Source organism: Grus americana, chromosome Z (genome assembly GCF_028858705.1).
Source record: "Grus americana isolate bGruAme1 chromosome Z, bGruAme1.mat, whole genome shotgun sequence".
Taxonomy (NCBI): Eukaryota; Metazoa; Chordata; class Aves; order Gruiformes; family Gruidae; genus Grus; species Grus americana.
The window spans coordinates 4,291,664-4,319,422 of record NC_072891.1 but is presented as its reverse complement, the minus strand read 5'-3'; the positions used below and the strand labels follow the sequence as shown (position 1 = coordinate 4,319,422).

General features: G+C 41.6%; 1 protein-coding gene and 2 pseudogenes across 5 annotated transcripts in view; 2 read left to right on the top strand and 1 right to left on the bottom strand.

The window, feature by feature from the left end:
- The first annotated feature begins 315 nt into the window (after nt 1-315).
- Nucleotides 316-11,411, top strand: LOC129199309 (elongation factor 2-like; annotated as a pseudogene).
- Nucleotides 10,682-24,078, top strand: LOC129199187 (elongation factor 2-like; annotated as a pseudogene).
- Nucleotides 24,079-25,293: 1,215 nt separating this feature from the next.
- Nucleotides 25,294-27,759, bottom strand: part of PIAS2 (protein inhibitor of activated STAT 2) — a 33,079-nt gene continuing 30,613 nt past the window's right edge. For 2 of the 5 annotated variants that reach the window (XM_054809703.1, XM_054809704.1), the window contains exon 14: nt 25,294-27,333. In XM_054809703.1, coding sequence (XP_054665678.1) covers nt 27,151-27,333 — 183 coding nt within the window. In that variant the 3' untranslated portion in view covers nt 25,294-27,150. The remainder of the gene's footprint in view (nt 27,334-27,759) is intronic. The other 3 variants (XM_054809705.1, XR_008574654.1, XR_008574653.1) reach the window with 3 other exon arrangements.

Sequence of the window (27,759 nt, the reverse complement as noted above, 5' to 3'; positions counted from 1 at the left end):
TTATTTTTAAAGGGACGCGATGTCATCTTCACGTTTCAACAGGGAACCGATCAGTCATTTAACCTATTTTTAAAAGTAACTAATAAGGGGTTATGGCACCGAGCCTGACTACCTGTTCAAAGCAAGCAATCAGCTCTGCCATTAAATATCCTGAGAGGGAAAACCTACCGGGGCCACTCTCGCAGGAGAGGGGTAAAACACCACGGCCGGCTCGGCATCCCCCTCACAGGTCTCGCTGAGGGGAAGGGACGGGGCTCCATCTAACGTTTCCCTGCGAGCTGACAGAGCCTGAACGACCCACAGAGAATTAGCGTGATGGCCGGAGTCGGGACTCTGTTGCACCTCCGCACAGCACGCAGTAACATGGAGTTCACAGCCTGTCGCGGGAGAATTAATGAACCCAGGGACTCCATAAGCCTCTTTGGTGGCGGGGTTGCCCGCGCCCAGCCTGCCACCGCCGCCCCGCTCCCTCCATGGGCTCTCGCCCCCTCCCGGTGCCCCGGAGCCACCGCCCCTCTGAGGGACGGGCGATGGCTGGGGGTCACGGCGGCGTTAGGGGCCCTGGTCACCGCTGGGAAAGAGCTCCAGGGAGGAGCGGCCGGGAGGATCGCAGCGGGAGCGGGCGGGCTCACCTCCGGGGAAGGGTCGCAGCGGGAGCAGGCGGCGGCCAAGCGGAGCAGGTCAAATCCTCCCCGGCCCCGCCGCTATGAGGGGAGGTCGCCTGCCCCTCAGCACTACCACGGGTGTCGGCCGAGCTGAGGAGCGCTCGGCGGGGCGAGCGGGGGACGAGCCCGGCAACAGCTGATCTCGGCTCGTTCCCGCCTCCCGGCTGAGGCGGCGGCAGGTGAGATCTGGAGCTATCCGCCGCGATGGTGAGTGCTCCCGCGGGGAGGAGGCCAGGCCAGGCGCCGTGCCGCCCAGGGGGCGGCCAACCCACCGACCCACGGCAGTGCTCCGAGGCAGCCGGGCTCTGCCCGCGCCTTAGCAGAGGGCAGCTACCGGGGACGGGGGGCGCGGCGGCCATCTTTCTCGCTATGCCTGTCACAGCACTGCCTGCCAGCCGCAGCGGGCTGGCAAAGGGGCGGCGGGTCGGAGCAGCCCAGCTGGCCCCCGCCGGAGCCTGGTACTTCTCAAGAGTTTCTCCTTATTCTCTCTCTGTCCCGGAGAGGCGGCCAAGGAGGGGGGAGGGGGTTCCCGCCCTCCACTGCTGACAGGAATCCGGGGGGGAGGCGGCCGCGTCACTTTCGCCCGGCTGTGGGACTCGGGCACCGCTGAGCTTATGTATTTGTTTTTATCCCCTCCATGCTCTTCTATTAGACGGTGCCAGGTGTACAGGTAGGGAGCGTGTTGCTTCTTCTCTCGTTCTTCACCTTTTGCAGGTATAGGGAGTGCATCTTGTCAGTGTAGGTCACGGATTTGAACATTTCTGTACGTTTTGCCCACTAACGTGTAGTGAATCCAAGTGTGGGGTTAAAAAGCATTGCTTCCGATGAGACTGGGAAAAGGCTATGCATATGTGTGAATATATGTATTATATAGTGCTACACTGCACTAAGCTTGAGGAAGAATGATCTGAGCTGAATCAGATCAGTATTTTCTCAGGGAAATCAATCTGTTAGAAACACTGCAGGGTGGGTTGTGTTGTTTCGGTTTTAATCTATTTTTCCCCTTAGCATGCCTGCCCCTTTATTTTAAATTGTTGCAGTTCTGGTAATGTGTTTCACCTGTTTTGACCCTCTTTTTATTCTAGTGAATAAAAATTTACCAACCTGTTTCTGCGATAAACAGATGCTTGTACATCTCTGCATTTCTTGATAATGTTATTGGAACTTTTTTCTTTAATTTTTGTAATCTTTCATTGTATAAGTAGTATTATTTACTGAAATGAACATTCTAGTTACCTATCTCAGCTTCAATAAGTGTTTTCATTTCTCTTTGTTTTTAGAATATGTATTTCTGAATTGAAGCTATGTAATGCTTCATTGCAATAAGAATTTGAACATCTTTAAGAGAAAGAGATGCCCTGCAGAAGAGGAAGGCAGTCTACTCTAGATGCATTACTGATAGCCAGGGATAAGCGACACTGCAGAATGGGCTACCTAAATTATGTGATGCAGTAGTTAAAAGGAGCAAGGTCGTTGTCTGGCTGTAGTGGCCATGAAACTTGAGGGTTTTGGCAAAAGTGATGCTCTGCTTGTAATAAAGTGGTGATGTTTCTCCCTTCTACAAATACTGCTTTCATCTCCTTTGTTTTCTGCTTGCTGTTGCATGCAGAAGATCTTAACTCCTCTGCAGCAAGCATTTCATAGCTAGATAACTTTGAACTGGTTGCTGTCTATCACAGCAGAAGAGAAATTCTGTAATAGTTCTTAATTGAAAAACATTTAAAATTAAAATTACTATTAATTTTTAATCTTTGTGTTTTCAGTTGTATTTATGACAAAAAGATTTGTGATGCCTCTCTCCATCAGAGAACAGCACATACGGTAAACCTTCTTTTGTCATTTGTGTAAATGAAGTGGTAAATAAAATGTCTGGAAGTGAGTAGCATTTATTAATACATAATCCTGAAGTTCCTGCCGGAAGGCCTGATAAGACATTAACATTAATGCTAAAATTGAGATCTGTCTTTTCTAATATACTGTATTTTATTAACAAGCTAATTAGCAAAAACTTAAGAATGGTTTACCCAGTTACATTAACAAGAACAGCTGCTATGATACAACAAAGAGAATGAAAAGTGAGCTAGCAGTGTTAAGCTTTTAAAAACAGTCACTTAGGCCAAGGGATGAACCAAACGATAATAAAGAAGCACCACTTACCTCAACTTGGCTCACAGTATTAACTTCCTGCAGGCTGAAATCATCATGCTTACGTGTACTATATTGTTGTGGTCCTGGCAAAAAATATTAATGCAGTAATATCTAAGACATCGGACCTTCAGTTTCTGGGAAGGGATGCAGTCTTGTAGTTAAGCAAAAGGATGGAAAGATGGAACATTTGAAATAAAAATTTGTTCTTGTCATTGGCTTGGCATGAGACTTGTCAGCAGAAGGCTTGAGGTAACTTATGGAGGCCTGCCTCTTTACCTCCTTGACTGTGATGACTTCTTTTGAGATATAATAATGTAGAGCTTTAGGTCCCACAGTCTGTCTAATCCCTTAAACTTGGTTGTAGATTTCCCTTGCCCTTTGCCTTACCTGCCCACCCCAGTACTGTCTGACCCTGCTTTTCTCTCATGGTGCTTCTTGGCTCTCCTTTCCTTCACCATGACTTTGGGATTCTTGTTCATCTCAAACCCAAGTTGTTCCAGCTTCACCACAAAGTAATAGTAACATATTAATGAAAAGCCAAGCAACTAAACCCATAAAACTAACATTTTTACATCCATGTCTTGTATAATGATCACTCCATGTATGTTTTCGTTCTAGTTTTTTAACAGTGGGAAATAATTATCCCAGCTGGAGAGGAAGGCTCCATTGTTTTTAGGCACAAACAGGGTTTTTACAACTCCAATGCATACCATCCTTTCTGAGATTGTATGAGTAGCTTCAATATTCCATAGGATAACATCCAGCCCTGTCAGAGGAAAATGTGCATGAAGTTTACATTTAGAATTAACATAAATAGACAAGTGTAGGAGGTCTATATGCTTAAAATATGAGGAAGAAATAAATTGTTGTGGTCATCTCTGCTCCTTTCCCCAAAAGAAAACTGCAATCTGGCCTGTGTATCTAAATGTATCAGAAACTTGGAGACAATGGAAAAAATACAGGTTTCAGTTCAAAATGTGATATCCGTGCTAGTTAAATATTTATCAGAAGTAAATTTCAGTTGTTTCATTAAGAAAGTGTATAATTAGCAAATACAAAGAGCTGGTAGGTACGCTTCTCAACACTTAAGTATTTATTTGCAAATACAAAGAGCTGGTAGGTACGCTTCTTAACACTTAAGTATTTATTTGCATTATGAAATACATGTACATGGCATGGCTCTAGCACTATACTGAATTCTTGCTAAGAGTACTCATTTTTTTTTTTTTTAGCACAGCACAATTTAAAAACAGGGAAAATGTAAAAGTAGAAAAGCAGTTGTGTGGTTTTCTTTAAATGGAGAAGAAAGAGAGGAAAGAAATATTTCAGGGTCTCAGAAGAAGTGTGTAAATTTTGCTTGAGTGAAACTTTGAATGCTAGGACACCCTCGAACATTCTAGAAAAGAAATATCATTGTTTTTTATTAAACTGAAGAATAAACTAACAGAACAAGTTCAGAAATTAAGTGCCTTCATTTGAGGGGGATGACTGACAAAACTGTAACCATAGTCTAAAAATTTTATTGTTTGTCCTAAATTTTCTTTAGCAGAAAAAAAAAGGGGGGGGTGGGTTGGTTGTTTTCTCCATTGCAAACTTTGAGTTAGGAAAGAAACTATAAATGTAGAGGAGAGTGGGGAAATAATACATTTTTGGGAAAGAGGCCAGGCTGTTAGTTTGGATATTTCTCATCTCTAAAAAGAATGGGGTTATTCTAATTAAATGTATAAGGAAAAAGTTGAACTAAAATCCAAAGTTAGTATGAGAATATGCAGTAATAAGATATATATCAGAAGTGTATCTGTTCATGTAAAAAAGTAATCTTTGTCTCCTACCTATAATTATATTTTTAGCTGGTCAGGGTTGGGTTTTTTTAATTAGTATCTTATCCTTGCAAGAAGACAGGTTCCCTGTGTTCAGATGTACTCATTAAGACTCAGACTGTGTAAGAAACTTTTGTTGGTGTAGTGATAGAAAAGCATGTTTCATTATTTCTGTGACGTTTCCAACTCAAACACAGATGAGGAACATATTTAAGTGTTTCTCATGGTATATTTTTCTTTACTTGAGCAACTAGCATAAACTATTGATGTGGGATGTGATTTTTGTGTTTGTTTGTTTAATATTCCCCATTGTTCTTTCCTCCCAATTCTGTCTTTTTCCATGTCCCTAGGAAGCACTTCATGCATTAAAGGGATTTGCAAGAATAACCAGGTTAACTTGCACTCCTTTGACCTACAGGTGACTCATTACAGAATGAGACAGGCCAAGATTAGTAAGATCTCATCTTCCTTTGCTAAGTTGTCATGTGTTTGATAGCTAATTACCAGGGCTTCTAAGGGTCAAGATTTTTTTCTTCAAGTTGAAGCAGGGGGAGAATTGTTCTTATCAAAAGATAGAAGAGTTATGGAAATGAGAAAAAAATCTGGGATATTATTTGTGAGAGGGGCTCTAAAAATCTTGCTTTTTGGTAGTGAAGTCTTTAAAGAGGTTTTTGACTGAGCTGGACCACTGGCTTCCAGAGCTGGTGTATTGGCTACGAAAGCAGAAGACAGCTTCATCTCAAAACCAGGAAGAGTGGCTCACTTGAAAAGCCCTGGGGGATGGAGAGTAGGTGTGGGAGGAAGACTTGGCAAAGTGAGGGGCAGTGGTGGGAGGAGAGGAGAAGGATGTGTGTGAAAGCTCTGATGAGAGCTGCAGCTTGCAGTTGTGTGCACTAACCCTCCTGTAATAGTTGACAGGAATAAGCTGTTCTGTCCTTGCAGGTGGATTCTTCATTTTTGTGGTAGTTGACATTTTCTGGTATGAAATCTGAGCTGTATTTTAAGTTATGCCTCCACTCTTCATACTCATAAAACTATGCCAAAAATGTGAACAACTATTTGCAATACTAAGCTTAAAAGTATGAATAACTTTATTTCTTCTTTAGAATGTGAATTTAATAACAAATAGTAAAATTTTAAAATTTCATATAGACATTTAGGTACTTCAAAGCAAGTAAAAGCTGTTTTTCTCCCCCCCCACCCCGGTGAATTTTACAGTAGACCAGATCTGAGTAATCATGGACAAGAAGTCCAATATTAGGAATATGTCTATGATTGCTCCTGTAGATCATGGCAAATCAATCCTGACAGACTCCTTGGTGTGTAAAGTGGGCATCCTTGCTTCAGCCAGAGCTGGAGAAACACAATTCACAGACACACGGAAAGATAAGTAAGAAAGATGTATCACAATCAAGTCTACGTAAGAATTTGTTTGTACCTCTTTTTCTCTCTTTCTCCCTCTCTCGCTCTTTCTCCCTCTCTCGCTCTTTCTCTTTAATCTGAAGAGAGAAAAATGGTTTGCTCAAAGCCTTGCATCTTGTCAAATCTTTTTTAAGTTGACCTGTGAATCAAGCTGTGCATTGCAGAACAAAAGTTCACAGTCTTCAGAGTGCAATCTGGGCAATATTGGAGTGCAGTTTTTAAGCGATATCTAGCGACCATTCTTACCAGCTTCTCACTATGGAGAAAGATGCTTTCGGAAAGATTCTTAATAGTAACCTTCATTTTTATTGGATTACTTACAGACTAATACCCTGTTCCTCCAAGCCACTCTGGTGGGCCGTCTTGTTGTTATTACCTCTGTCTTTGATATTTGCAACTGCAAAGTTAACAAGTTGTAAAGTGATTTGGAGCATGACTCTACAAGTGTCTAACAGTGATATTATGCTGTGACTTCTATCTTGAGGTGCTGATTTTGAATAAGATTAAAATTTAATTACATTCAAAGGAAATTTTAGATCCTAAGGACTTTAGAAATTGGAATATTGAAGTCTTCTTGTAGTTTTTCCTTTAAGTACATCAACAAATATTGGTACTGTAACAGAGCAGGCATAAGTGGCAGACCGATGCAAGTTTTAAAATCAGCAAATTATGAAACATTATTAAATTATTAAAATGAATTGTCTTCTCTTACGGAGCAATTTCTACGTGTTATGAACTGTCGTGGTTCAGCCCCAGCTGGCAACTAAGCACCACGCAGCCTCTTGCTGATTCTTCTCCAGCAGGATGGGGAAGAGAATCAGAAGAGTGAAAGTGAGAAAACTTGTGGGTTGAGATAAAAACAGTTTAATAAGTAAAGCAAAAGCCGAGCACACAAGCAAAGCAAGACAGGGAATTCATTCACCACTTCCCATCGGCAGGCAGGTGTTCAGCCATCTCCAGGAAAGCAGGGCTCCATCACGCATAACCGTAACTTGAGAAAACAAATGCCATCACTCTGAATGCCACTGTCCTCCCCTCCGTTCTTCCTCTTCCCCAAGCCCCTTATATGCTGAGCATGATGTCATATAGTATGGAATAAACCTTTGGTGAGTTGGGGTCAGCTGTCCTGTCTGTGTCCCCTCCCAACTCCTTGTGCACCCCCAGCCTACTTGCTGGTGGGGTGATGTGAGAAACAGAAAAGGCCTTGGCTCTGTGTAAGCACTGCTCAGCAGTAACAAAAAACACCTCTATGTAACAAAAACCTCTCCATGTTATCAACACTGTTTTCAGCACAAATCCAAAACGTAGCCCCATACTAGCTACTGTGAAAAAAAAATAACTCTTATCTCAGCTGAAACCAGGACATGAACTCTCAGACAATGATTTGGCCTTCATCAAACAGTATAAGGATGGTTCAGGTTTTCTTATTAACTTAATTGATTCCCCTGGACACGTTGATTTCTCCTCTGAAGTTACAGCAGCTCTCCTTGTCACTGATGGTGTCCTTGTGGTTGACTGTGTTTCAGGTAAGCATGTTCTTCTAATTAGAAAGACCTCAGTGTATTTTATTTTCTTCCTCTTAAAAAAAAAAAAATCGTGAGTGATGGAAGAAGCTTCTTTCTCCGAAAGTTTAACTTCTAATGGTATGAATTCTGATTTGCAGTCTTAGCCCATGGCCTTTGCTGTATCTTACAGAATTATACCCACTTTGTATCCAGCTTGTGGGTTGAATGTAGAGTAACTGAGGAAATGAAGTCAATCTTTCAGTAAAATCCTAGGGAGTGGAGCTGCCTGTCATTCTTCTCCTCCTTCAGTTAGAAAACGGAGTAAGCAATGCATGCAACTGAGTAATGACAGTTCCAGGGAGCTCCGAGACTGCCACCAAATTCTCAGTTTGAATTTCCCGGTCACCATTGTACAAAGTAGATTAGAGATCTTGCCTGTATATATAATACATGTTTTAATTGTGCTTATATTTCTAAGGGGTTTGTGTACAGAGACTGTTCTGCAGCAGGCTATTGCAGAACATATCAAACCAGTACTGACGATGAACAAAATGGATCATGCGTTGCTGGAATTGCAGCTGGAGCTTGAGGAACTTTACCAGACAGTTCAGCGTATTGTGGAAAATGTCAAGATCATCATGTCCACCTTCGGAGATGGTGAAACTGGACCAGTGGGTAATATTATGGTAAAGAAAACTTTAAAACTTCGTTGTGGTTGAAATCCTATTTTGGAGAATACCAGCCTTGATATGAAACAATTGCATACATTTATGGCAGTTCAGATCTCTGGCCAGCCTGAAGAAGCTGTTCAGTCCCCTTCTGCACCCACTGTTTCATACTTTTGGGAATCTTATTTCAGAACAACCACCTGGGGACTGAAAGCAACTAGGAAAGAATTCACAAAGCAGATCATCCTCTAGTGATACTTTCTCACTAACAAAATGTGTAACCTCAAGCCAGTTGCTCAGTGTCACTCAAACATCAAACGTCAGATGTTTGCCTGGAGCAAACTGCTGAAGTGAAGCTGTGGTTTAAAATTTAAGGCAAAGGACCAGAAGCCAGAAGATTAGCTTTCTGTGCCTGACTTTGCTGCTTATGTCATTTACGTGACAAGAAACATGGCCTTTCTGCTATTCCTGACTGATAAAACATTTAATTTGCTTTTTTCTGATCTGAAGATGTAGGTCTCTTATTCTACCAGTAATTATATCGTAATATGCTGGATATCTCTGGAAAGATGGTTTGAAACTAGAAAGATAAATAGTATTTCCTATATTGCAGCTGAGAATTGTAAAATAAAAAAACCTAAAGTCAACTGCAAGTCTTCCCCTGGTGGTCTGGCTGTTAGAGTGAGGAATTGTCACAATCAGGCTGCCTCAGATATTATTTTTTCCACCAAGTAGCTGTGAGACAGACCTTCTCACCAAGAGTTTTCAGGCCTGGTTCCCTTTGTTTAAATGTGATCATCCTGTACTAGCTTGTTTTATGGTTAAAACTGACTGCAGCTTAATCTAGTTACTGGAACAAAGGACTCTCAGCTGGGATTGTATTCTGATTCTTATGTTGCATGAATTTTAGCCGTTCTTAAGTCAGACCAGTTTTATCTGTGTGGCAGGAATCACAGAATCATAGAACAGTTTGGGTTGGAAGGAACCTTAAAGCCCATGTAGTTCCAACCCTTCTGCCATGGGCAGGGACACCCTCCACTATACCACCTGTATTTTAATTTCCAGAATGAGTTACCTGTATTTTAATTTCCAGAGAAAGTTCACTAACAATTCAGTTCATATTGCTTACAAAGTCATAATCTGCCAAATCCTACTTAGCACTTTAAAAATATATTTCTAAAGTTTTTATTTTATCCCTTGTTATAAATATTTACACCATGTAGGACATAGTAAGGCTCTTGCTTCAAAGTAATATTCAATAGATCCATTTTAGGGGAAATATTTCCTTGTTCTATGTTCCAGAAAATAATTGGCATCTTGACTGATTCTACCTGTCACTGAAAGTAACTGATACATTTCAAATCAGTGTTTTGTGAAATACATTCATTTTTTCCCCCCATTTTAAAGATTCATCCAGTTGTCAGTACTGTTGGGTTTAGCTCTGGTCTGCATGGCTGGGCATTTACTCTGAAGCACTTTGCTGAGATGTATGTAACCAAATTTGCTGCCAAAGGTGAAAAAGCACAACTCCCTCCAGTTGAACATTCAAAGAAAGTGGAAGATATGATGAAAATAACTCTGGGGTGATAAGTAAGTAACACAGTACACATGGAATGAATGTAGATACATGCTTAGGTACCACAGTGACACTCTAAGGATATGAGTGATATATACCAGTGCATGTTGAGTTTGCGCTGCTGTAAAAATAAGCTTTTCAGAGGCAGCTTAGCAAGCTAGAGACATGAGTTTGTAACTCTTACAACAAAAATGTTTACATATCTGAGAAAGGGAATTGCTTGTAGTACAGATATCCTGTATGTGCCTTCTATGGTGAGTTCTAATAACCTGCTTCATAAGAGCAGAGAGAGAAAATTCACTCTCAGAACTTCAGAACATAAATGCTTTTATTGAACTGCATAAGTGAAATTAATGCATAACACAAGATTATGGACCAAATCCAGTCTTTTGATACCAATGAGTATTTCTGTGAATTTAATGAACCTTAAACTGTATTTCATAAACGGGTTAATTTCCTATTAGATGTGTATACAACTTGCTGCTAACTGAATGTTTTATACATGTGTGAAAGCTCAATATATTTGCTTGTCATCTGATGCCTTATAATAAATTAACCTACCTTAAGTCATATAGCTCATAGGGTTCTCCAAGAATTATCTTGTATGATATTTAAATTATTTTAGCAAGGCTTCAAAAGACAGTTGCAGATAACAAGGTGGAGTAAGAGAATTCTTGGCAACAGATTTTCTTACCATGCCTAGTTCCCTGTAAAAGCCTAAAAATGCACATTGAAGTCAGTGTATTTAAGTGTAGTAAAAAACCTAAACAAACAAAAAGCCATCCTGTGCTTCTCCAAACATCTAATAGTTATTGCAGCATTCAAATAAGGATTAGCCACTCTTCTACTCTGTTAATGTCTGCTTAAATGTGAAACTTCATAAAGTTTTCTTTAAAAAATAACTAAGGGGACATTTGTAGGAAAAGTGGATACTCCTCTAGTTCAAAGTGGATGATTAAAAATAAACATCTTTGTTAGATATTTTGATCCAGCAACTGGAAAATTCAGCAAATCAGCCACTAGCCCAGATGGAAAGAAGTTGCCAGGAATGTTTTGCCAGCTAGTTCTGGATCCTGTCTTTAAGGTAAAGCAATATTTTGTCTTGATTTGATTGCAGGGGCGTAAGAGGAGACTTTTTTTAGTTTAGCAGGTTAGGTCTTAGGAAAGCCATCCCTCTTACAAAGTAGGTCCATACTTTCTGTAGAGACTAGAAAAAGTCTGCAGTATAAGAACAATGTGCAAATCTGAATAGTCTGTTCACGATATTCTGCCTATCATTAGATTTAAGATTTGTGTGTCTTGTGTGTGAACCTCTTCTGATTGGAATTTGAATTTCCTTTGGAATTAGAAACATTTGATATAATTTGTGAATCTTGAGCTGTATGATCCTTCAGAACAGTTTCTCAAACAAAAGCCCAGACCAGAGAAACCAGAGGGTTTTCAGATGTACAACATGATTAAGATAAATGGTAAGCAAAACCTGTCTCTCTTATATTCTTACTCCGGTCGGTATAAACTTTTTTCAGATCTTTGATGCCATTATGAACTTTAAGAAGGAAAAGGCAGCTAAACTGGTAGAGAAACTTGATATCAAGCTAGGCATATAAGATTGAGATAAAGAGGTGTCCTGGTTTCAGCAGGGATAGAGTTAATTTTCTTTCTGACAGCTGGTACAGTGCTGTGTTTTGGATTTAGGATGAGAACAATGTTGATAACACACTGGTGTTTTTAGTTGTTGCCAAGCAGTCAAGGACTTTTCAGCTTCTCACACTGCCCTGCCAACAAGAAGGCGGGGGGCACCCAAGAAGCTGGGAGGGGACACAGCCTGGGCAGCTGACCCCAACTGACCAAAGAGATATTCCATACCCTACGACATCATGTCCTGTTTGCAGCTGGGGGTTGGCTGAGAGGCGCAGCAGCTGGGGGTCTTGTGTGGCATCAACTTCAGTGTGATAGCATTTGTCTTCGCAAGTAACTGTTACGTGTGATGCAGCCCTGTTTTCCTGGAGATGGCTGAACTCCTGCCTGCCGATGGGAAGTGTGGAATGAATTCCTTATCTTCTTTTGCATGTGTGGGCTGGGAGGCTGGGTAGCTGGGGGTCTTGCACAGCATTGACTGTGGGTGGGAAATTCTGCTGTTCGTCACTTGTTTGTTATATATTATTATTATTTTCCTTTTTGTGTTTGTCCTATTAAACTGTTTTTATCTGAACCCACAAGGTCTCTCACTCTTCCAATTCTCTCCGCAGGGGGAGCAGAGTGAGCGAGTGGCTGCATGGTGCTTAGCTGCCTGCTGGGGTAAAACCACAAAAAGAAGGAAAACCTATTCTTAACGTAACTTGGCTTTTCTACTTCATTAGAATTGCCAGCATGGTAGCATTTCTTGCCCTTGAGCTGTGTAATGAGAATAGTCTTTTAGATCTTTCTAAAATCCACAGAAACCTGCCTTAATTATTCTTTTATAATCTGGTCAGTGATTAATTTGTGCATCAGGAATGTCATGATTTTAAATAAGGTTCTTGGTAATGTATTGCACTGAATTTGCTAGAGAGATAACAGGACTTAAGTGTACAAAAGACATACCTGTTTTGATTTAAGAAAAGGGGGGAAAATTTTATTTCATACATGGAAAAACCCACCAATACCGCCTCCCTTCTTCTTCTCAAGGTGTAAATGCTATGCTAATACAAAGTGTCTGTTTGCATATGTATGCTGTGGCTGTGTAATCACAAACAAGGTTTCTGATTGGCTCTCACAAATTCCAATATATTCAAGAACACTGAGGAATTCCAGTCAACCTTTTGAAGAGTAATGTCTGAAAGCAGGTGATCATTTTCTATGCATTACTGAATGTTAAGATCAGAGACTTTAAGAAACTGTCTAGTTCCTGTGCTAACTTGCGTTCTCCTCAGGTATGTTAAAACCCACATGAAAAGGGAGCCCAGGGGATACATGTGGAAACTTCTTGAAATAATCACTGGAGAAGATGTGGCAAATGGCTAGAGATTTAATAAAACATTTGGTTTTGGTTTTATCTTCCATATATGGAAGATACAGCTATAAAATACAACTGTTCATGGACCTTTTTCTTTCTACTATTGTAATCCCTTGTCAGCCGAGAAGAAGGATATTCATGTTTTATTTCAGGAGCTTAATGTAATCCAAGAATCCTAACCTTTCTTTTGAAATGCAAGTCACTAGCCCAAGGGAAAAAATGAATGTAAGGAGTGCTGGTTTTTGGTAATTCAAACATACAGTTATGTTCAAATTGCTTGTTCTAGATAAGTATTACTCCTACCCTTTAACAAGACTTAAGCAGTCATAGGGAAATTTTAAATGGCTATTACAGCTTTTTACATTGCATCCCCAGGTGTAGCCTTCTACATGCTATCCAAAAGGTTTATTTGGGGTCAGTTATTATGTTTGTTGAAAAAAGTTTTAATTACAATGTGAATTTTGGGTCCCTAGGCCATGATGCGCTGCTGGCTGCCTGCTGGAGATGCCTTGCTTCAGATGATCACCATTCACCTACCTTCCCCTGTAACAGCAGAAAAATATCGCTGTGAACTCCTTTATGAGGAGCCACCTGATGATGAAGCTGCTCTGGGTAAAAAAAATTTCTAGATTATCAGGGGCTGTCAAAAATACAGCACCTCTAGTGCACAGATGAGTAAAACTGCCTAAAAATGAATTTGGATTAAGTTTCTGTGTTATAATGATAATTACGAATTTGGGACTTTGTTGAGCAGGGTATTACAAAAAGTAAGAAAGCAAAGGAAAAGCCTTGGGGTACTACACATAAAACTTGCTTATATCCTTTTATGCTGGATACTGCTGTGTGTTTATTTTAGATCTGGAGAATGTGTGGTTGAGATGAGCAGGAAGATGGTACGTATCACCCTTTGGATATACTGTAAGAGATGGATGGATGGAGTTCGTTACCCTCATTCTCTCTGCAGCTTTGACTATGGTCTCCTAGTGAATCCTGTGATTTCTCCTCAGTCGTAGTCAGAATCATAACAAGATACTTTACTTTCAAACACTGCTAACATGTCCCCTCGTAGCTGACATGTTGTTACTGTTCTCTGATTCACACTCAGTCTTAAAGGTGGAGGATGAAAACCTGGTAAAAAATGGAACCACCTCCTAGTTGTCTGAATGTGTGGTTGAGATCATGACTAGATAAAGAGCAAATAGCTGAATCTGAATCTGATACAGGGCTGTTGGTCTGACATTGATAGGAAGGAGTTACATTTTGAAGAATTCATCTGTAATACAATCTTGAGTATTTTCAAGAGGATCTGCATTTTTTTTATTTCTGTAGATTTGTCACTTCCCTCAGAAATCCACAAATTTTGAAATAAATCATATTTAAAGTAATTTTCAAGTCCAGTATTAGCAGAAGAGAAGCATATCTGTGATGGCACATGTGTTTAATCCTCTAATAAACTGTTAACTCTTTCTTGTAAAACCAGAACAGGCAGGGACTGGGAGAATGCAGAACCGCCCACTGTAGGAGAAGATCAGGTTCAAGACCATCTAAGGAAGCTGAAGGTGCACAAGTCCATGGGACCTGAGGAGATGCATCCGCAGGTCTTGAGGGAGCTGGCAGATGAAGTGGCCAGGCCACTCTCCATCATATTTGAGAAGTCCTGGCAGTCTGGCAAAGTTCCCGACGACTGGAAGAGGGGGAACATAACCCCCATTTTTAAGAAGGGTAAAAAGGAAGACCCAGAGAACTACAGGCCAGTCAGTCTCACCTGTGTGCCTGGCAAGATCATGGAACAGACACTCCTGGAGACTGTGCTCTGGCACATGGAAAACAAGGAGGTGATTGGTGACAGCCAACACGGCTTCACTAAGGGCAAATCATGTCTGACAAACTCGGTGGCCTTCTATGATGGGGTTTCAGCATCGGTGGATAAGGGAAGGGCAGCTGACATCATCTGCCTGGACTTGTGCAAGGCATTTGACATTGTCCCGCACGACATCCTTGTCTCTAAATTGGAGAGACATGGATTCTATGGATGGACCACTTGGGGATAAGGAATTGGCTGGATGGTCGCACTCAAAGAGTTGTGGTCAACAGCTCAATGTCTAAGTGGAGAACAGTCGTGAGTGGCATTCCTCAGGGGTGGGTACTGGGACTGGCACTGTTCAACATTTTTGTCAGCTACATGGACAACAGGATCAAGTGCAGCCTCGGCACGTTTCCCGATGACACCAAGCTGTGTGGTGTGGTCGACACACTGGAGGGAAGGGATGCCATCCAGAGGGACCTTGACAGGCTGGAGAGGTGGGTCCATGTGAACCACATGAAGTTCAACAAGGCCAAGTGCAAGGTCCTGCACATGGGTCAGCGCAATCCCAAGCACAGCTACAGGCTGGGCAGAGAATGGATTGAAAGCAGCCCTGAGGAGAAGGCCTTGGGGGTATTGATTGATGAGAAGCTCAACATGAGCCAGCAGTGTGCGCTTGCAGCCCAGAAAGCCAACCGTGTCCTGGGCTGCATCAAAAGAGGTGTGACCAGCAGGTCGAGGGAGGTGATCCTGCCCCTGTACTCTGCTCTTGTGAGACCCCACCTGGAGTACTGCGTCCAGCTCTGGGGGGCCCAGGACAGGAGAGACATGGAGCTGTTGGAGAGAGTCCAGAGGAGGCCATGAAGCTGATCAGAGGGCTGGAGCACCTCTCCTATGAGGACAGGCTGAGAGAGTTGGGGCTGTTCAGCCTGGAGAAGAGAAGGCTCCGGGGAGGTCTAATTGTGGCTTTCCAGTCCCTGAAGGGCCTACAGGAAAGCTGGAGGGGGACTGTTTATCAGGGAGTGTAGTGACAGGACAAGGGGTAATGGGTTTAAGCTGAAAGAGGGTCAATTTAGATTAGATGTTAGAAAGAAATTCTTTACTGTGAGGGTGGTGAGGCACTGGAACAGGTTGCCCAGAGAAGCTGTGGAGGCCCCATCCCTGGAAGTGTTGAAGACCAGGTTGGATGGGGCTTTGGGCAACGTGGTCTAGTGGAGGATGTCCCTGCCCGCAGCAGGGGGTTGGAACTAGATGATCTTTGAGGTCCCTTCCAACCCAAACCATTCTATGATTCTGTGACTTCTGGTTAGAGGTTCTGCTTCTGACCATATCATCCATATGATCACCAAGGACGCAAATTTCTAGCACTGTATTTTGTCTTTTTGATTCTGATGGTTTACAGGGGATCTTTAAATCACCCTATTCAGAACTTTTCCTGGGACTAGGTCATATTACTAGAGATTTAGTGATAGTGTGGAACCTGCTACCAAAAGAGGGAAGTTTGGGCAAACAGGTAATAAATACTAACAGATGTCTCAGTGTTGAAAGAAACAAGTGGTGATGATGATTCATTACCTTAACAAAGAATCTTTGATAGCTACTATAGCTATAATTCTGTCTGCACACATTTGTCCTTTAATAACTGAAAAAGAGAGGAGCTGTTAATAAAGATCACTGAATTTTGAGAATCGTATGTATATAGTTCTACATTTTGAAGTCTCACAGTCTGATGCAGATACGTATTTTGTTGCAGGTGTCAAAAACTGTGATCCCAAAGGCCCTCTGATGATGTATATTTCCAAAGTGGTCCCAACATCTGATAAAGGATGTCTCTATGCTGTTGGAGGAATCTTCTCTGGTATTGTTTCTACTGGACAGAAAGTTCAAATCATGGGGCCAAACTACGTACCTAGCAAGAAAGAAGATCTTTACCTAAAACCCACTCAAAGGTAGATGAAAATAGTATATTTCTTTTGAAGAGCAATGCATGCAGAAACAAATGCTTGCTCTTAGTTTTTGAAATCCTAATGAAATGAAGATTATATTTCTTTATAGAGTCTTCTTTTCTTGTTTAATAAAATCAGTAATCCAGAGGGATTATAGGCAAATAATAGGAAATTTTCTTTTGTGTGAAAAGGCTTAGCTTTTTGTAAATACCAGGGATAAAACAAATATTCAAGGATTGTTGCTCATCCTCTATCTTTGTAGAACCATTTTGATGATGGGTCATTATGTTGAGCCCATTGAGGATATACCTTGTGGCAAATTGGACCAGACCTTGTTGGTCTAGGTGATGTTGGCCAGTTTTTGATGATGAATACTCTTACCACCTTTGAGCACACCCACAACGTGAGAGTGATGAAATTTAGTGTTAGTCCAGTTGTACGTGTTGCAGTTGAAGCAAAAAACCCTACTGATCTACTAAAATTAGTAGAAGGTCTAAAGCATGTGGCCAAGTCTGATGCTATGGTTCAGGTGAGTGTAAGCTGTAAGTTTTAGCTTTAGAGCTACTGGTTTGCAGTGCAATACCCAAAGCATTCAACTTTTGTCCTGGTTTCAGCTGAGATAGAGTTATTTTTTGCGCATTATTGAGCCCTGCTTTCCTGGAGATGGCTGAACACCTGCCTGCCAAAGTGGGGAATGAATTCCTTGTCTTGCTTTGCTTGCGTGCAGCTTTTGCTTTACTTATTAAACTGTTTTTTCTCAGCCCACGAGTTTCTCACTTTCTCTCTTTCTGATTCTCCCCCCCATCTCACCGGGTGGGGGAGTGAGCGAGCAGCTGCGTGGTGCTGAGCTGCCGGCGGGGGTCCAACCACGACAACTGTATTGAGAGAGAGCTCGTTATGTGATCTAACGGCATGGCTGCAGGCTCAAAACAGCTGTGATTGTATGAGCTAATGCAAGATAAATAGTGATAAGTTCAGTCAGCATTTGAATAGGAACATCCTGAGGAAAAAAACAAATTCTGCTGCAATTACTGTTGGGGTTTTGAGCAGTACTTTTCCTTATGCCTATTTTATTGCTCAAATACTTCAGTAGGACAGGAACTATGTGTAATGTGAGAGTACCCAGTTTTGTTGGTGAGATTTATTCAGGAGCACTTCTGGAAACAATATAGAGATGAGAATTTGTTAAATTTTTGAATACTTGGGGTTGAGCAGTTTTGGGATTTGATATTTTTCTGATTTAGTCTGTGTGTGTTTCTGGTAATACTAATAAATTACTAAAATGTTTACTCCCTAGTATTTCCTCTTCTAGTGTATTATTGAAGAGTCTGGTGAACATGTCATTGCTGGAGCAGGGGAGCTGTATCTAGAAATTTGCCTTAAAGATCTGGAAGAAGATCATGCTTGCATTCCAATTAAGGTATTCAAGAATTTTTGTGGATAGCAGTGTACGGAATATGACTAAATATTAACCTTTGAAAATATCATCTTAGTCTGCTGTTGTTGGTTTCCTTAGAGCAACTTCCTTAAAGCAATTTGAAACTTTTTAGGAGACCAACAATTAAGTAATAAAAGGAATTCTTTATTAGCGGATTGAAAGAACCTACAATTAGGAGAAGAGATGTGAAGAAAAACCAGTGAGCAGGAAAACGAACAATGATGGTACCCATAGATGTGCTGCTGCAGATGTTTCTCTTGATGAAGCTAGCAGAGAATGCCTGGATGACTGACTGAACCTGGCATTAACACACTGCCTTAGGAGGAGAAGCCACAGTTTATCAAATGGTATTTGATTGGTATGTGGAAGTGATCAGCTTTATACTTGGGAATTTTTTATCTTTTACCTACTTGACAGAAATCAGATGCAGTTGTGTCTTACCGTAAGACAGTTGGTGAAGAGTCAAGCCAGGAGTGCTTACCCAAATGTCCCAACAAACACAACAGGCTGTTTATGAAGGCTCGCTCAACCCTTTTCTGATGGCCTGACCCTTTCCTGATGATGGCCTGGCAGAGGACACAGACAAGGGGGAAGTCAGTTCCTGTGATTTGTGCTTTGGACCTGATGATACCAGTCCAAATATCTTAGCTGACATCATGAAAGGTGAAATGAAATCAGACAGTGGTGTTGCTGGTTTCCAGTGGGCTACAAAAGACGTAACTGTAGTTTTGTATGTTGTATCTTGTGTTACTGAAACACATCTGAACTCTATTCACGTGAAATCTTTAGAAACTGTCGATAACTGATCAGAACAAGGTAGTGGGCTGGCTGGAATTTGTCCACAGTGAAGAATGTATGTCACACAACCTCTGTAATGAACACACTGTTGTCTGTGGGTATTTTAATGTTTGTTCCAAGTGTCAGTTTAGAAGGATTTGCTGTGTGTATAGCATAAGCTGCCTTGGCCCGAATATAACTGTTCGGTGTTGGCATGAGTGACTTAAATCAGGCCAGGATCCTGGTAAGTGAGGGTTACGATCTTAGAAACTCCTGAGTAGTATCACACCTTTTTTTTTCCCCTTTTAATACTGCGAGGTGTCTTGTGTGAGGAGAACATGAGGTGTTTGTTTTGATATCCGTGATGTCACTCTGCGTGGTGATGCTGTTCACCATGGTGGTGGGCAAATCATTCCTTCTGTGAGGAGGGTTCTGTATGCCTCTACTCTGACAGCACAACCCAGGCTTACGGAGCCCATCTGTCTGGTAGAAATACAGGTATGCAACAGGGTATTATATATGAGATAATAGAATCATTTAGGTTGGAAAAGACCCTTAAGATCACCAAGTCTGCCCGTTACAACTGTCCAGAAGACAGATACATAATCGTGTTTCCACATTCTCTTCCAAGAAACCATGACCGCTCTGTTCTACATCCTTTAGATCAGTGATGCAAAGACTTTGTTTGCGGGCAGGTTTTTCATTCCAAAGTTAGGAAAAGGTTAAATGGGAACAGCAAAATTTAAGTGGGGAGGTGAATTATGCTGTTCTTCATGAGTGGTCAGTACTTTTGGGAGAGTTATGACTTGGGGTTTTTTTCCCGTTCTTTCTGTCACTGTAACACTCAGGAGAACAAACAATGGGTACAATGGGTATCCTAAATAACAAGAGTGAGCAGCAAGGTGTTGGTTTGTGGGATTTTTTTAATAAGCTTTCTTTTGAGCTGTTTAAACATTAACTTCTGTCCTTTGAATAACTGGATTTCTTGGTATATTAAATTCTTCCATGAAAGAGCCTGGAAAATATATTCCATGCTAAAACTATTTATTTATCACCAAGTACAGCTATTCACATGCCAATTTGTCTTAACTGCCTTAAAAGCAATTGGAAGATTTAAAACCTGCTTTAAAAATTAATTCCAGACTATGGTGCGGGGCGGTGGGCAGGAAACCTATGAGTTCAGTTGCTTAAAAAATGTCTTAGCCAAAACGGCTGAAGAAAATCAGTACAAGTAAGGACAAAACAGCAAAATGGAGGATTTTTTCACCTCAATAACTTGTGAGACCTATTATGACAAATCAGAGGAGTTTTGCAGCCTTAGTGGTATGTTTCTAAGCAAATGTGGTTTTTTAAGTACAGTTTTTATCAGAGTGCTTGTCAGCCATGTTATAAGTTCTAAGATAAGGTGCAGTGAGATCCTGTTTATATAAAACTGCATCCTGTAGTAAATGCATTTATTAAAAAGCACTAGAGGACTCTGCTTTCTTCTGCCCAAAGATTGCTGAAGGTAATTCACTGAACATATGCACTTTTGTGTATGTAAACTACAATCCAGTCTGATCAGTATATACAGTAATTGGAAACTTCACAGTCATGTGAAGCGGAGAAGACAGGCAGAGCTTCTGAAAGATGACTTGGAAGTGAGAGTGAAGCCACTTGTTACACAGAAATTTCTCTGAGAGAAGAGGCATCATGAGAGAGACATTGAGAGCTGTCTAGAGTGATTGTCAACTGCTGCCTGGCTGTGTTTTAATAACTGGTGATCTGCTCCTTTTATGTAACTTCATAGAATTTTTTTTTTTTTCTTACAGTGGCTGGAACAAGTGGTTGGTGGGATCTGTGGTGTGCTGAACAGGAAAAGGGGATGCGTTTTTGAAGAATCCCAAGTGGCAGGAACTCTAATATTTGTGGTCAAGGCATATCTACCTGTAAACAAGTCATTTGGTAAGACAACGCTTTTTGGTTTTTTTGAGATTAAAGACAGACCTCTGCAGAATGGAAGGGTCCTAAGAATTCCCATTTTATTAGCTCCAAGCTTCTTCCTGTTGTCTCCGCATCTTCAGTTCATTGGTTTAGAACAAATAGTTTACTCCTTTTTTCCTGGCAGCCTACTCCATTGGGCTTTTGCGTGAGCGGAGAGTGCCGGAAAGATGTATGGCAGCTTCTGTGCATTTCAGTACACACCAGATTCGGTTTCCATCATTTTAAATCAAGGTCTTGCTTTGAAACAAGCCTGGAAGAAAGAATTGGTCTTCAGCAGCAGGATAGAAAATTTGTTACCAATTTGACTAAAAGGACAGAGTGCCAGCCTGAGTAGCTTAAGGGCATTACACCCTCTTGCCAATCTTAAGATTGCCTTTAAAATAATCATTTTATGCTGCCCCTGAAACTTGAACTTTTCAGTGTGGTACAGAGCTCTTCCTTTGGTATTATGGTTTGTTTGTGTGTCCCATTTCCCTCCTCCCTCCTTAAAAATGCACTTCAAGAGTATCCTGTGACATCGTGACAGAAAATTTACCAGTTTCATGGGGTGTGTCTGGAACTTCTCACACAGTAAAACTGTAAGAAATGTCATGTTTTAGTTTGGAGGGGGCTTCTTTTCCAAAGTGCATTAGTGTGGTAACTGCTAAAATAATCAGTGATGAAATAAGAGATGCTTAACTTTTGAAGTCTAAATTAGCAATTTAACTTCTTAAAAGAACAAAACCGCTCTATCACTGCCGTCCTCAGCTGGACACGGGAGAGAAAATATAGCGAAAGGCTCCTAGATCGAGATAAGGACAGGGAGAGATCACTCACCAGTTCCCATCACAGGCAAAACAGACTCAACTTAGAAAAAAAAAATCATCTAATTTATTACCGAGCAAATCAGAGTAGAGCAATGAGAAATAAAACCAAATCTTAAAACACCTCCCCCCACCCCTCCCTTCTTCCCAGGCCCAACTTCACTCCCCATTTCTCTCCCTCCTCCCCCCCAGCAGCACAGGGGGACGGGGAATGGGGGTTGGGGTCAGTTCCTCACAACGGTGTCTCTGCCGCTCCTTCCTCCTCAGGGGGAGGACTCCTCACACTCTGCCCCTGCTCCAGCCTGGGGTCCCTCCCACGGGAGACAGTCCTCCATGAACTTCTCCAACATGAGTCCTTCCCACGGGCTGCAGTTCTTCACCAACTGCTCCAGCGTGGGTCCCTCTCACGGGGTGCAGACCTTCAGGAGCAGACTGCTCCAGCATGGGCCCCCCACGGGGTCACAAGTCCTGCCAGCAAACCTGCTCTGCCGTGGGCTCCTCTCTCCATGGGGCCACAGGTGCTGCCAGGAGCCTGCTCCAGCGTGGGCTTCCCACAGGGTCACAGCCTCCTTCGGATGCCTCCACCTGCTCCGGCATGGGGTCCTCCATGGGCTGCAGGTGGAATCTCTACACCCCCTCATCGTTCCTCCATGGGCTGCAGGGGGACAGCCTGCTTCACCATGGTCTTCACCACAGGCTGCAGGGGGATCTCTGCTCCGGTGCCTGGAGCACCTCCTCCCCCTCCTTCTGCACTGACCTGGGTGTCTGCAGAGTTGTTTCTTACATCTTCTCTCTCCAGCTGCAAAAGCTGTTGCTCTTTTTTTTTTTTTTCCCTTCTTAGCTCTGTTAGCCCAGAGGCACCACCACTGTCGCTGATGGGCTCAGCCTTGGCCAGCAGCAGGTCCATCTTGGAGCTGGCTGGCATTGGCTCTGTTGGACACGGGGGAGCTTCCAGCAGCTTCTTGCAGTCCCCCCACTACCAAAACTTTGCCACAGAAACCCAATATGCTGGGCTTTTGAGTATTTGGGGGGGGGTGGTTTTTTCCCCTCTACTTCAAGTCTCCATAAGCTTAAAATAATTTCATAAAAAAGACCCATTTTCCAAACATGGAAAAACAAAGAAGTGTAAGCCTAGACTTGGTAGGATGTGTATTACACTGGGCTCTCAGTATCAACTTACATAGCACATGAATATCCATATTCTGCAAAACCCCTTCTCTGGTTTCCTGCCAAAGCTGCTGTTGAATCTTGCTAAAGTAGTGATCTAAAAATGTGGGGAAATACCAGTATTCCTATAAACTAGAAGCAAATTCTCAGTTCACAGGCAGCAGCTCTTCATGAGACCAAATACTTGGGAGAAGGGGATGACATTGCCATTTCCTCATGTTCATAGCAAAGGAAACACCTATATATCTTTGGTTACACGTAAAGTTCCTTTCCTAACAGGTACTAGCACTTGATTTCTCATTTTGACCACTTGTGAATGCTGAACTAATGCTTCTGTACTACTTACCATAATCCCAAGATCTCAGACTGAATGGTAGTGATTGGTTCAGGTCCTGAAACATACAAAAACAATTTTCCCTATATACTTTTCTATCTAAATTTAATTTTGTTTGCCTTTTTATTGCCAATTGACTTGGTCACACAAAATCTTTCTGCAGGTCTTTGGAGTTGGCCTCATTTTTACCTGCTTGAATTACCTGCAAATTAGCAGTTTTGTAACAGTACCGTACCATTCTTAGGGTTTTGTCTATCCAGAAGTTCACAATAAACCAGTTTTATTTTTTCCTGTAGCTGGCTCATGCCTTTTTAATTTTTCCTTCCCACTAGATTTTACTGCCGACTTGAGATCCAACACTGGTGGCCAGGCTTTTCCACAGTGTATCTTTGATCACTGGCAGATTTTGCCTGGAGATCCTCATGATGCACATTCTCATCCTCAGCAAGTTGTGGCTGAAACATGTAAACACAAAGGCTTCAAAGAGAGTATTCCACCTCTGGGTAACTTCCTAGATAAGTTATAATAACATCTGTTTCATGTTATGTGATATTGTGCCCAGTTTTATCCTGTTTCCTCATAAAATCAGGAAGGAAATGGAAAGTTTTTAGAGTGTCACATTGAATACACAAACAGTTTTAACATGTTGTGATGATGGCATGATCACCTACTAAAAAAAAGTGCTAATTGGATTTGGACTTAAGGGATTGTTGTTGACTGTATCTTATCTGTGGTCACTGATGCCTGTGTCAAAAAATATACATTTAAAAAAAAATCATTTGCCTAGGACAAATGGTGTCCTTTACAGCTTGCCTAACTCATAATTGTCTTTTAACATAGGAAGCAGCTCCCTTTGTTGCCGCTCTTGCAGAACTTCTTGTGGAACTGTCAGGTTCTGTCCTCACAACTAGAAGATGCATTCTGTCATTTCCAAACTTGAATACTCTGTGCTCTTGAAGACTGATTGCAAAAGCCATGCATTTACAGGTAAGTTTTCTGGCATCCAGCACCTAGATTTAAAGGCAGATACAGAAAATCCCCACTGATGTTGGAATTGTCTGAATTCTTGCTGCAGGACAGGCGCAGAACCTCCTGCGGCTGTATCTTTGGGCAGCAAAGTCCTGCCTACATGGCTCACAATTGTTTCAGCCACCTTTTTCTGACGTGGAAGTCTGAAAATCAGAAGCCAACTCTGGCTAATAGTCTTCAGGTATATAGGTATAGTCTTTCTGTAACTGGTATTTTAGCAGCTAGCTCACTTCCCCAAAATGCAGAAAAAGATGTAGCAAATGGATGGGTGGGGGAAAAAAAAAAAAAAAAAAGAGCGCTAGCTCTTCCAGCATGGCTTCCTGTGCACACTGGTTATCTGTGCAAGTAGGGAGACTTTGTATTTGTCTCATAAGCTTTATTTTCCTTCTGCAGTTGGTTTGAAGGTATTTCTGATATAGTCTGTTTAAAGCAGTAACCAGATACTTCTACAGTGGAAACAAAGAGGTAAGAAATCTTCTAACCTTTTCTTCAAGATTTTTCTCATGTTAGAAGTTCTGGGATAGACATTCTGATGCATTTTAGAACTTGAAGGAAAAATAAACCAAAACCTCATCTAGCTACAATGGACAGGTTTGCTTAGAGCTGGGCTTGAGTAGTACAGGCCTCAACTAAGTTGCAACCCCCAATCCCCTCTCCACCCACCACTGCCTAAGTAAATTTGTTGTCTTGTGGAAGAAGGCCTATTGAATGGGGGACACAACTGCACTGCAGTACTCCAACACCTTGAGACACATCATCCACAAACTCAAGTGAATGGAAGGACTTAAGCATTACTCAAGTCTAGTAATTAACTACTATGTATAGGTCAGCATTGCAGGAAAACTACTGTTCACCTGAACACTTAACCTCAGTCTAACTCTCCACTGAATGGGTAAGGCTCAAGTACCTTAAGTTTACATTTGACATTGCTATCATGGGTCCAGAAGGTTTAAATACAGCTGCAGAACTCCTGCCCAAAACAGCTGGAGAACACAACCACACCTCAGCCCTGAAAACTTAACATAGCACAATAATTTAACAAAATTCCAGCCACATTTTATAATACCATGAATGGTTTAGAGCATATCCTAAAAATACAGCACTTGACCTTACTTTTGATGTACACGATATGTATCCCTTCAGCCAGTTTGGCAATTGCCTGAGTCACACTTCAGCTTGGCATTAAAAGCACAAACACATCTTCAGCAACAGCTACCAGTTTTAAACACTTTATTCAGAATGACTCTGGAACATCTCTCCCCACTCTATGTATAGTTCAAGTCACTGTAATTGTGATGCAGAAAGCACTGATCTGCTGCAGGCCATTAGGAAAAAACCATAAGTAGTATGGCTTTATTGGAAATAAATCATGCTAAAACCTGATTGTTAACAGGTACAAAAAATTCAACAGATAAGGAAAGGAGAAGAAAGATTGGATGCAGTATTAAGATCAACATGTGAATTGAAAACTGCTGTGAAAGATCATACAAAACAGTCAATGAGGAACAGTAAGGGCAGAGAAGAATTACAATACATCCTGCTTCAATACTTCTTATCTATGTACTTTGTTCAAATACTGTAACAGTAATGGAAGGCAAAAAGCACCAGACACCCAACTAAAGAAATAAGAAAAAAGGAACACAAAATTAGGTAAAAGTGAAAGCTGGTAATTCGGGAAGGAATAATCTCAATACAGTTACTCAAGAGAAACGCACTTGGAAAAGCTGCTATGTCAACATATATAGACAATTCCATTATTCCAGCCCTATGGAAATGACTTGATTTTCCTGGTCTGTAACCTCTTCCACATACAGCACCGCTGAGGTTATCCTCAGAGGTGTGGGGGGAGACACTGCACACACACAACAAAGCAGCAGATTCATCAGAGGAGTAACACAGAGGAAGTTATTCCCATCAAATTAGAAAAGCCATGATTAGGAAGCCACATAATGTGGGGCAAAGCATCACTAAGCCCTAAACACAATTCCAGTTAGGTGTGAACACTGTGCAGCTACAGCTTTTATCTTCCAAAAAGCCAAGCCTCTCGCCGGCAAGCCAGAGTGCAGTATTCCCAAGCAGAGTACAGAGTTACTGCAGCAACAGAAACCATGCACAAGAGATCCTAGAAAATAACCTTGCACTGGAGAAAGTAATTCCTACTTTGTCTCCTTAGAGCTGCCACAGAAAGCTTACTCTTCCTTGATTATCTGGTGAGCAGTGGCAGTTTCAAAGAGGGTCACCAAGGACTTTATAATCTAAATTTTGAGTGTAAAGGCTTTCTTTCTATCACCTCTTAAAGTTATCAAACCAGAAATTCAACTGTAGCTCAGCTATGCATAGTTTGGAATTTTTGGTCATGGGGAGGTGTCTTAATTCTGACATGACAGCACAGAGATTGTGTAATGCAAGGTTTGCATAGATAGTTTGTCCCCTCCCCAGCCCAAAGAACATTAAGAGGAAGAAGTCACAGCTTAGGATTTTGTTGCATTTGTGCTAAGCATGAAAACAGAAACAAACAAACAATCCCATTTACAGAAGCTTCCCCTATGTCTCCAGGCAAGGGGGAAATGGGGGACAACAGACATACAAGTCATGGCTATTTCACAAAGCTTCATTGCTTAAATGAAGTTTATTAGAGGCCCCAGTGAAAATACTAAAAATTCACCAATGCATACACTTCTGCACCTTTGTCCATGTTGTTGTTTACCTAGAGTGGTTAAGTGCCTTTTTTATTACAAAAAGTTCTTGTTTGTTTTTACATTATTGCTGTATTTTACAACAAAATTAAAAAACATTTGTGAAATCCAAAACAAAACAAAAAGTCACTTTCCCCAGAACAAGCCAAAAGCATAAAAGCATGTCCTGAAGGGGCCTTTTCTATACCAGCTATTTAATGAGCAAGGGAAAAAAAACACCATTCACTTCTGTTCCTACTGTAAATGAATTTACTCCACTTTCCAGAAGGCAAATCCTCTCAATAAATACCAGAATAACTTCTGAGATGCTGAAGTTCGAGATACAAGCAACAGCTCTGTGCAATTTCTCCTGGAGTCCCCTGCTGCCCCTTGTCTCAGTCCAGTGAGATGATGTCAGGAACACTGCCTCCACTGCTGGTTATCACTCCTGTCTCACTCCTGCTGGAGGAGCTAACGTGTGTGCTGCTCTCGTGGTGACTGGTTGATGTGATGATGCTGCCAGGCGTGCTGCTTGTTAAGGTTGAGGTGAGACTATCCAAAAACATAGGAGGACAGTACTGCTTGAAACAAACAATGAAGAATGAAGAGACTAACTGCATGAGGGAAATGTATGCTCTGAAGATACATCTTCCCTATAACAACCACAGAACACATTACTAGCAGAACCTCATTGACACATGCATGGCAAGAACCGGAGTTCTGCAAACCAGCAAGTAAGCAAGCAGAGATGGTAGCCATGAGCCCTCCTCCCTCATCCTCCTTTTTTTTTTTTTTTTTTTTTTTTTTTTTACACTAACTGGTTAGCTTGAGCATTCACTAGCACATTAAAAAAACCTGTCATGACCACATGATGATCACAAAAAACACCTGTCAGTGTTTGGAGAACATTCACCACCCATAGCTACTGGGCACAACTGTGTATTTTGGGCTGCTTTCATCACAAAAGGTAGCAGAATGCTTTTTGCTACTTTGATGGAGGTTAG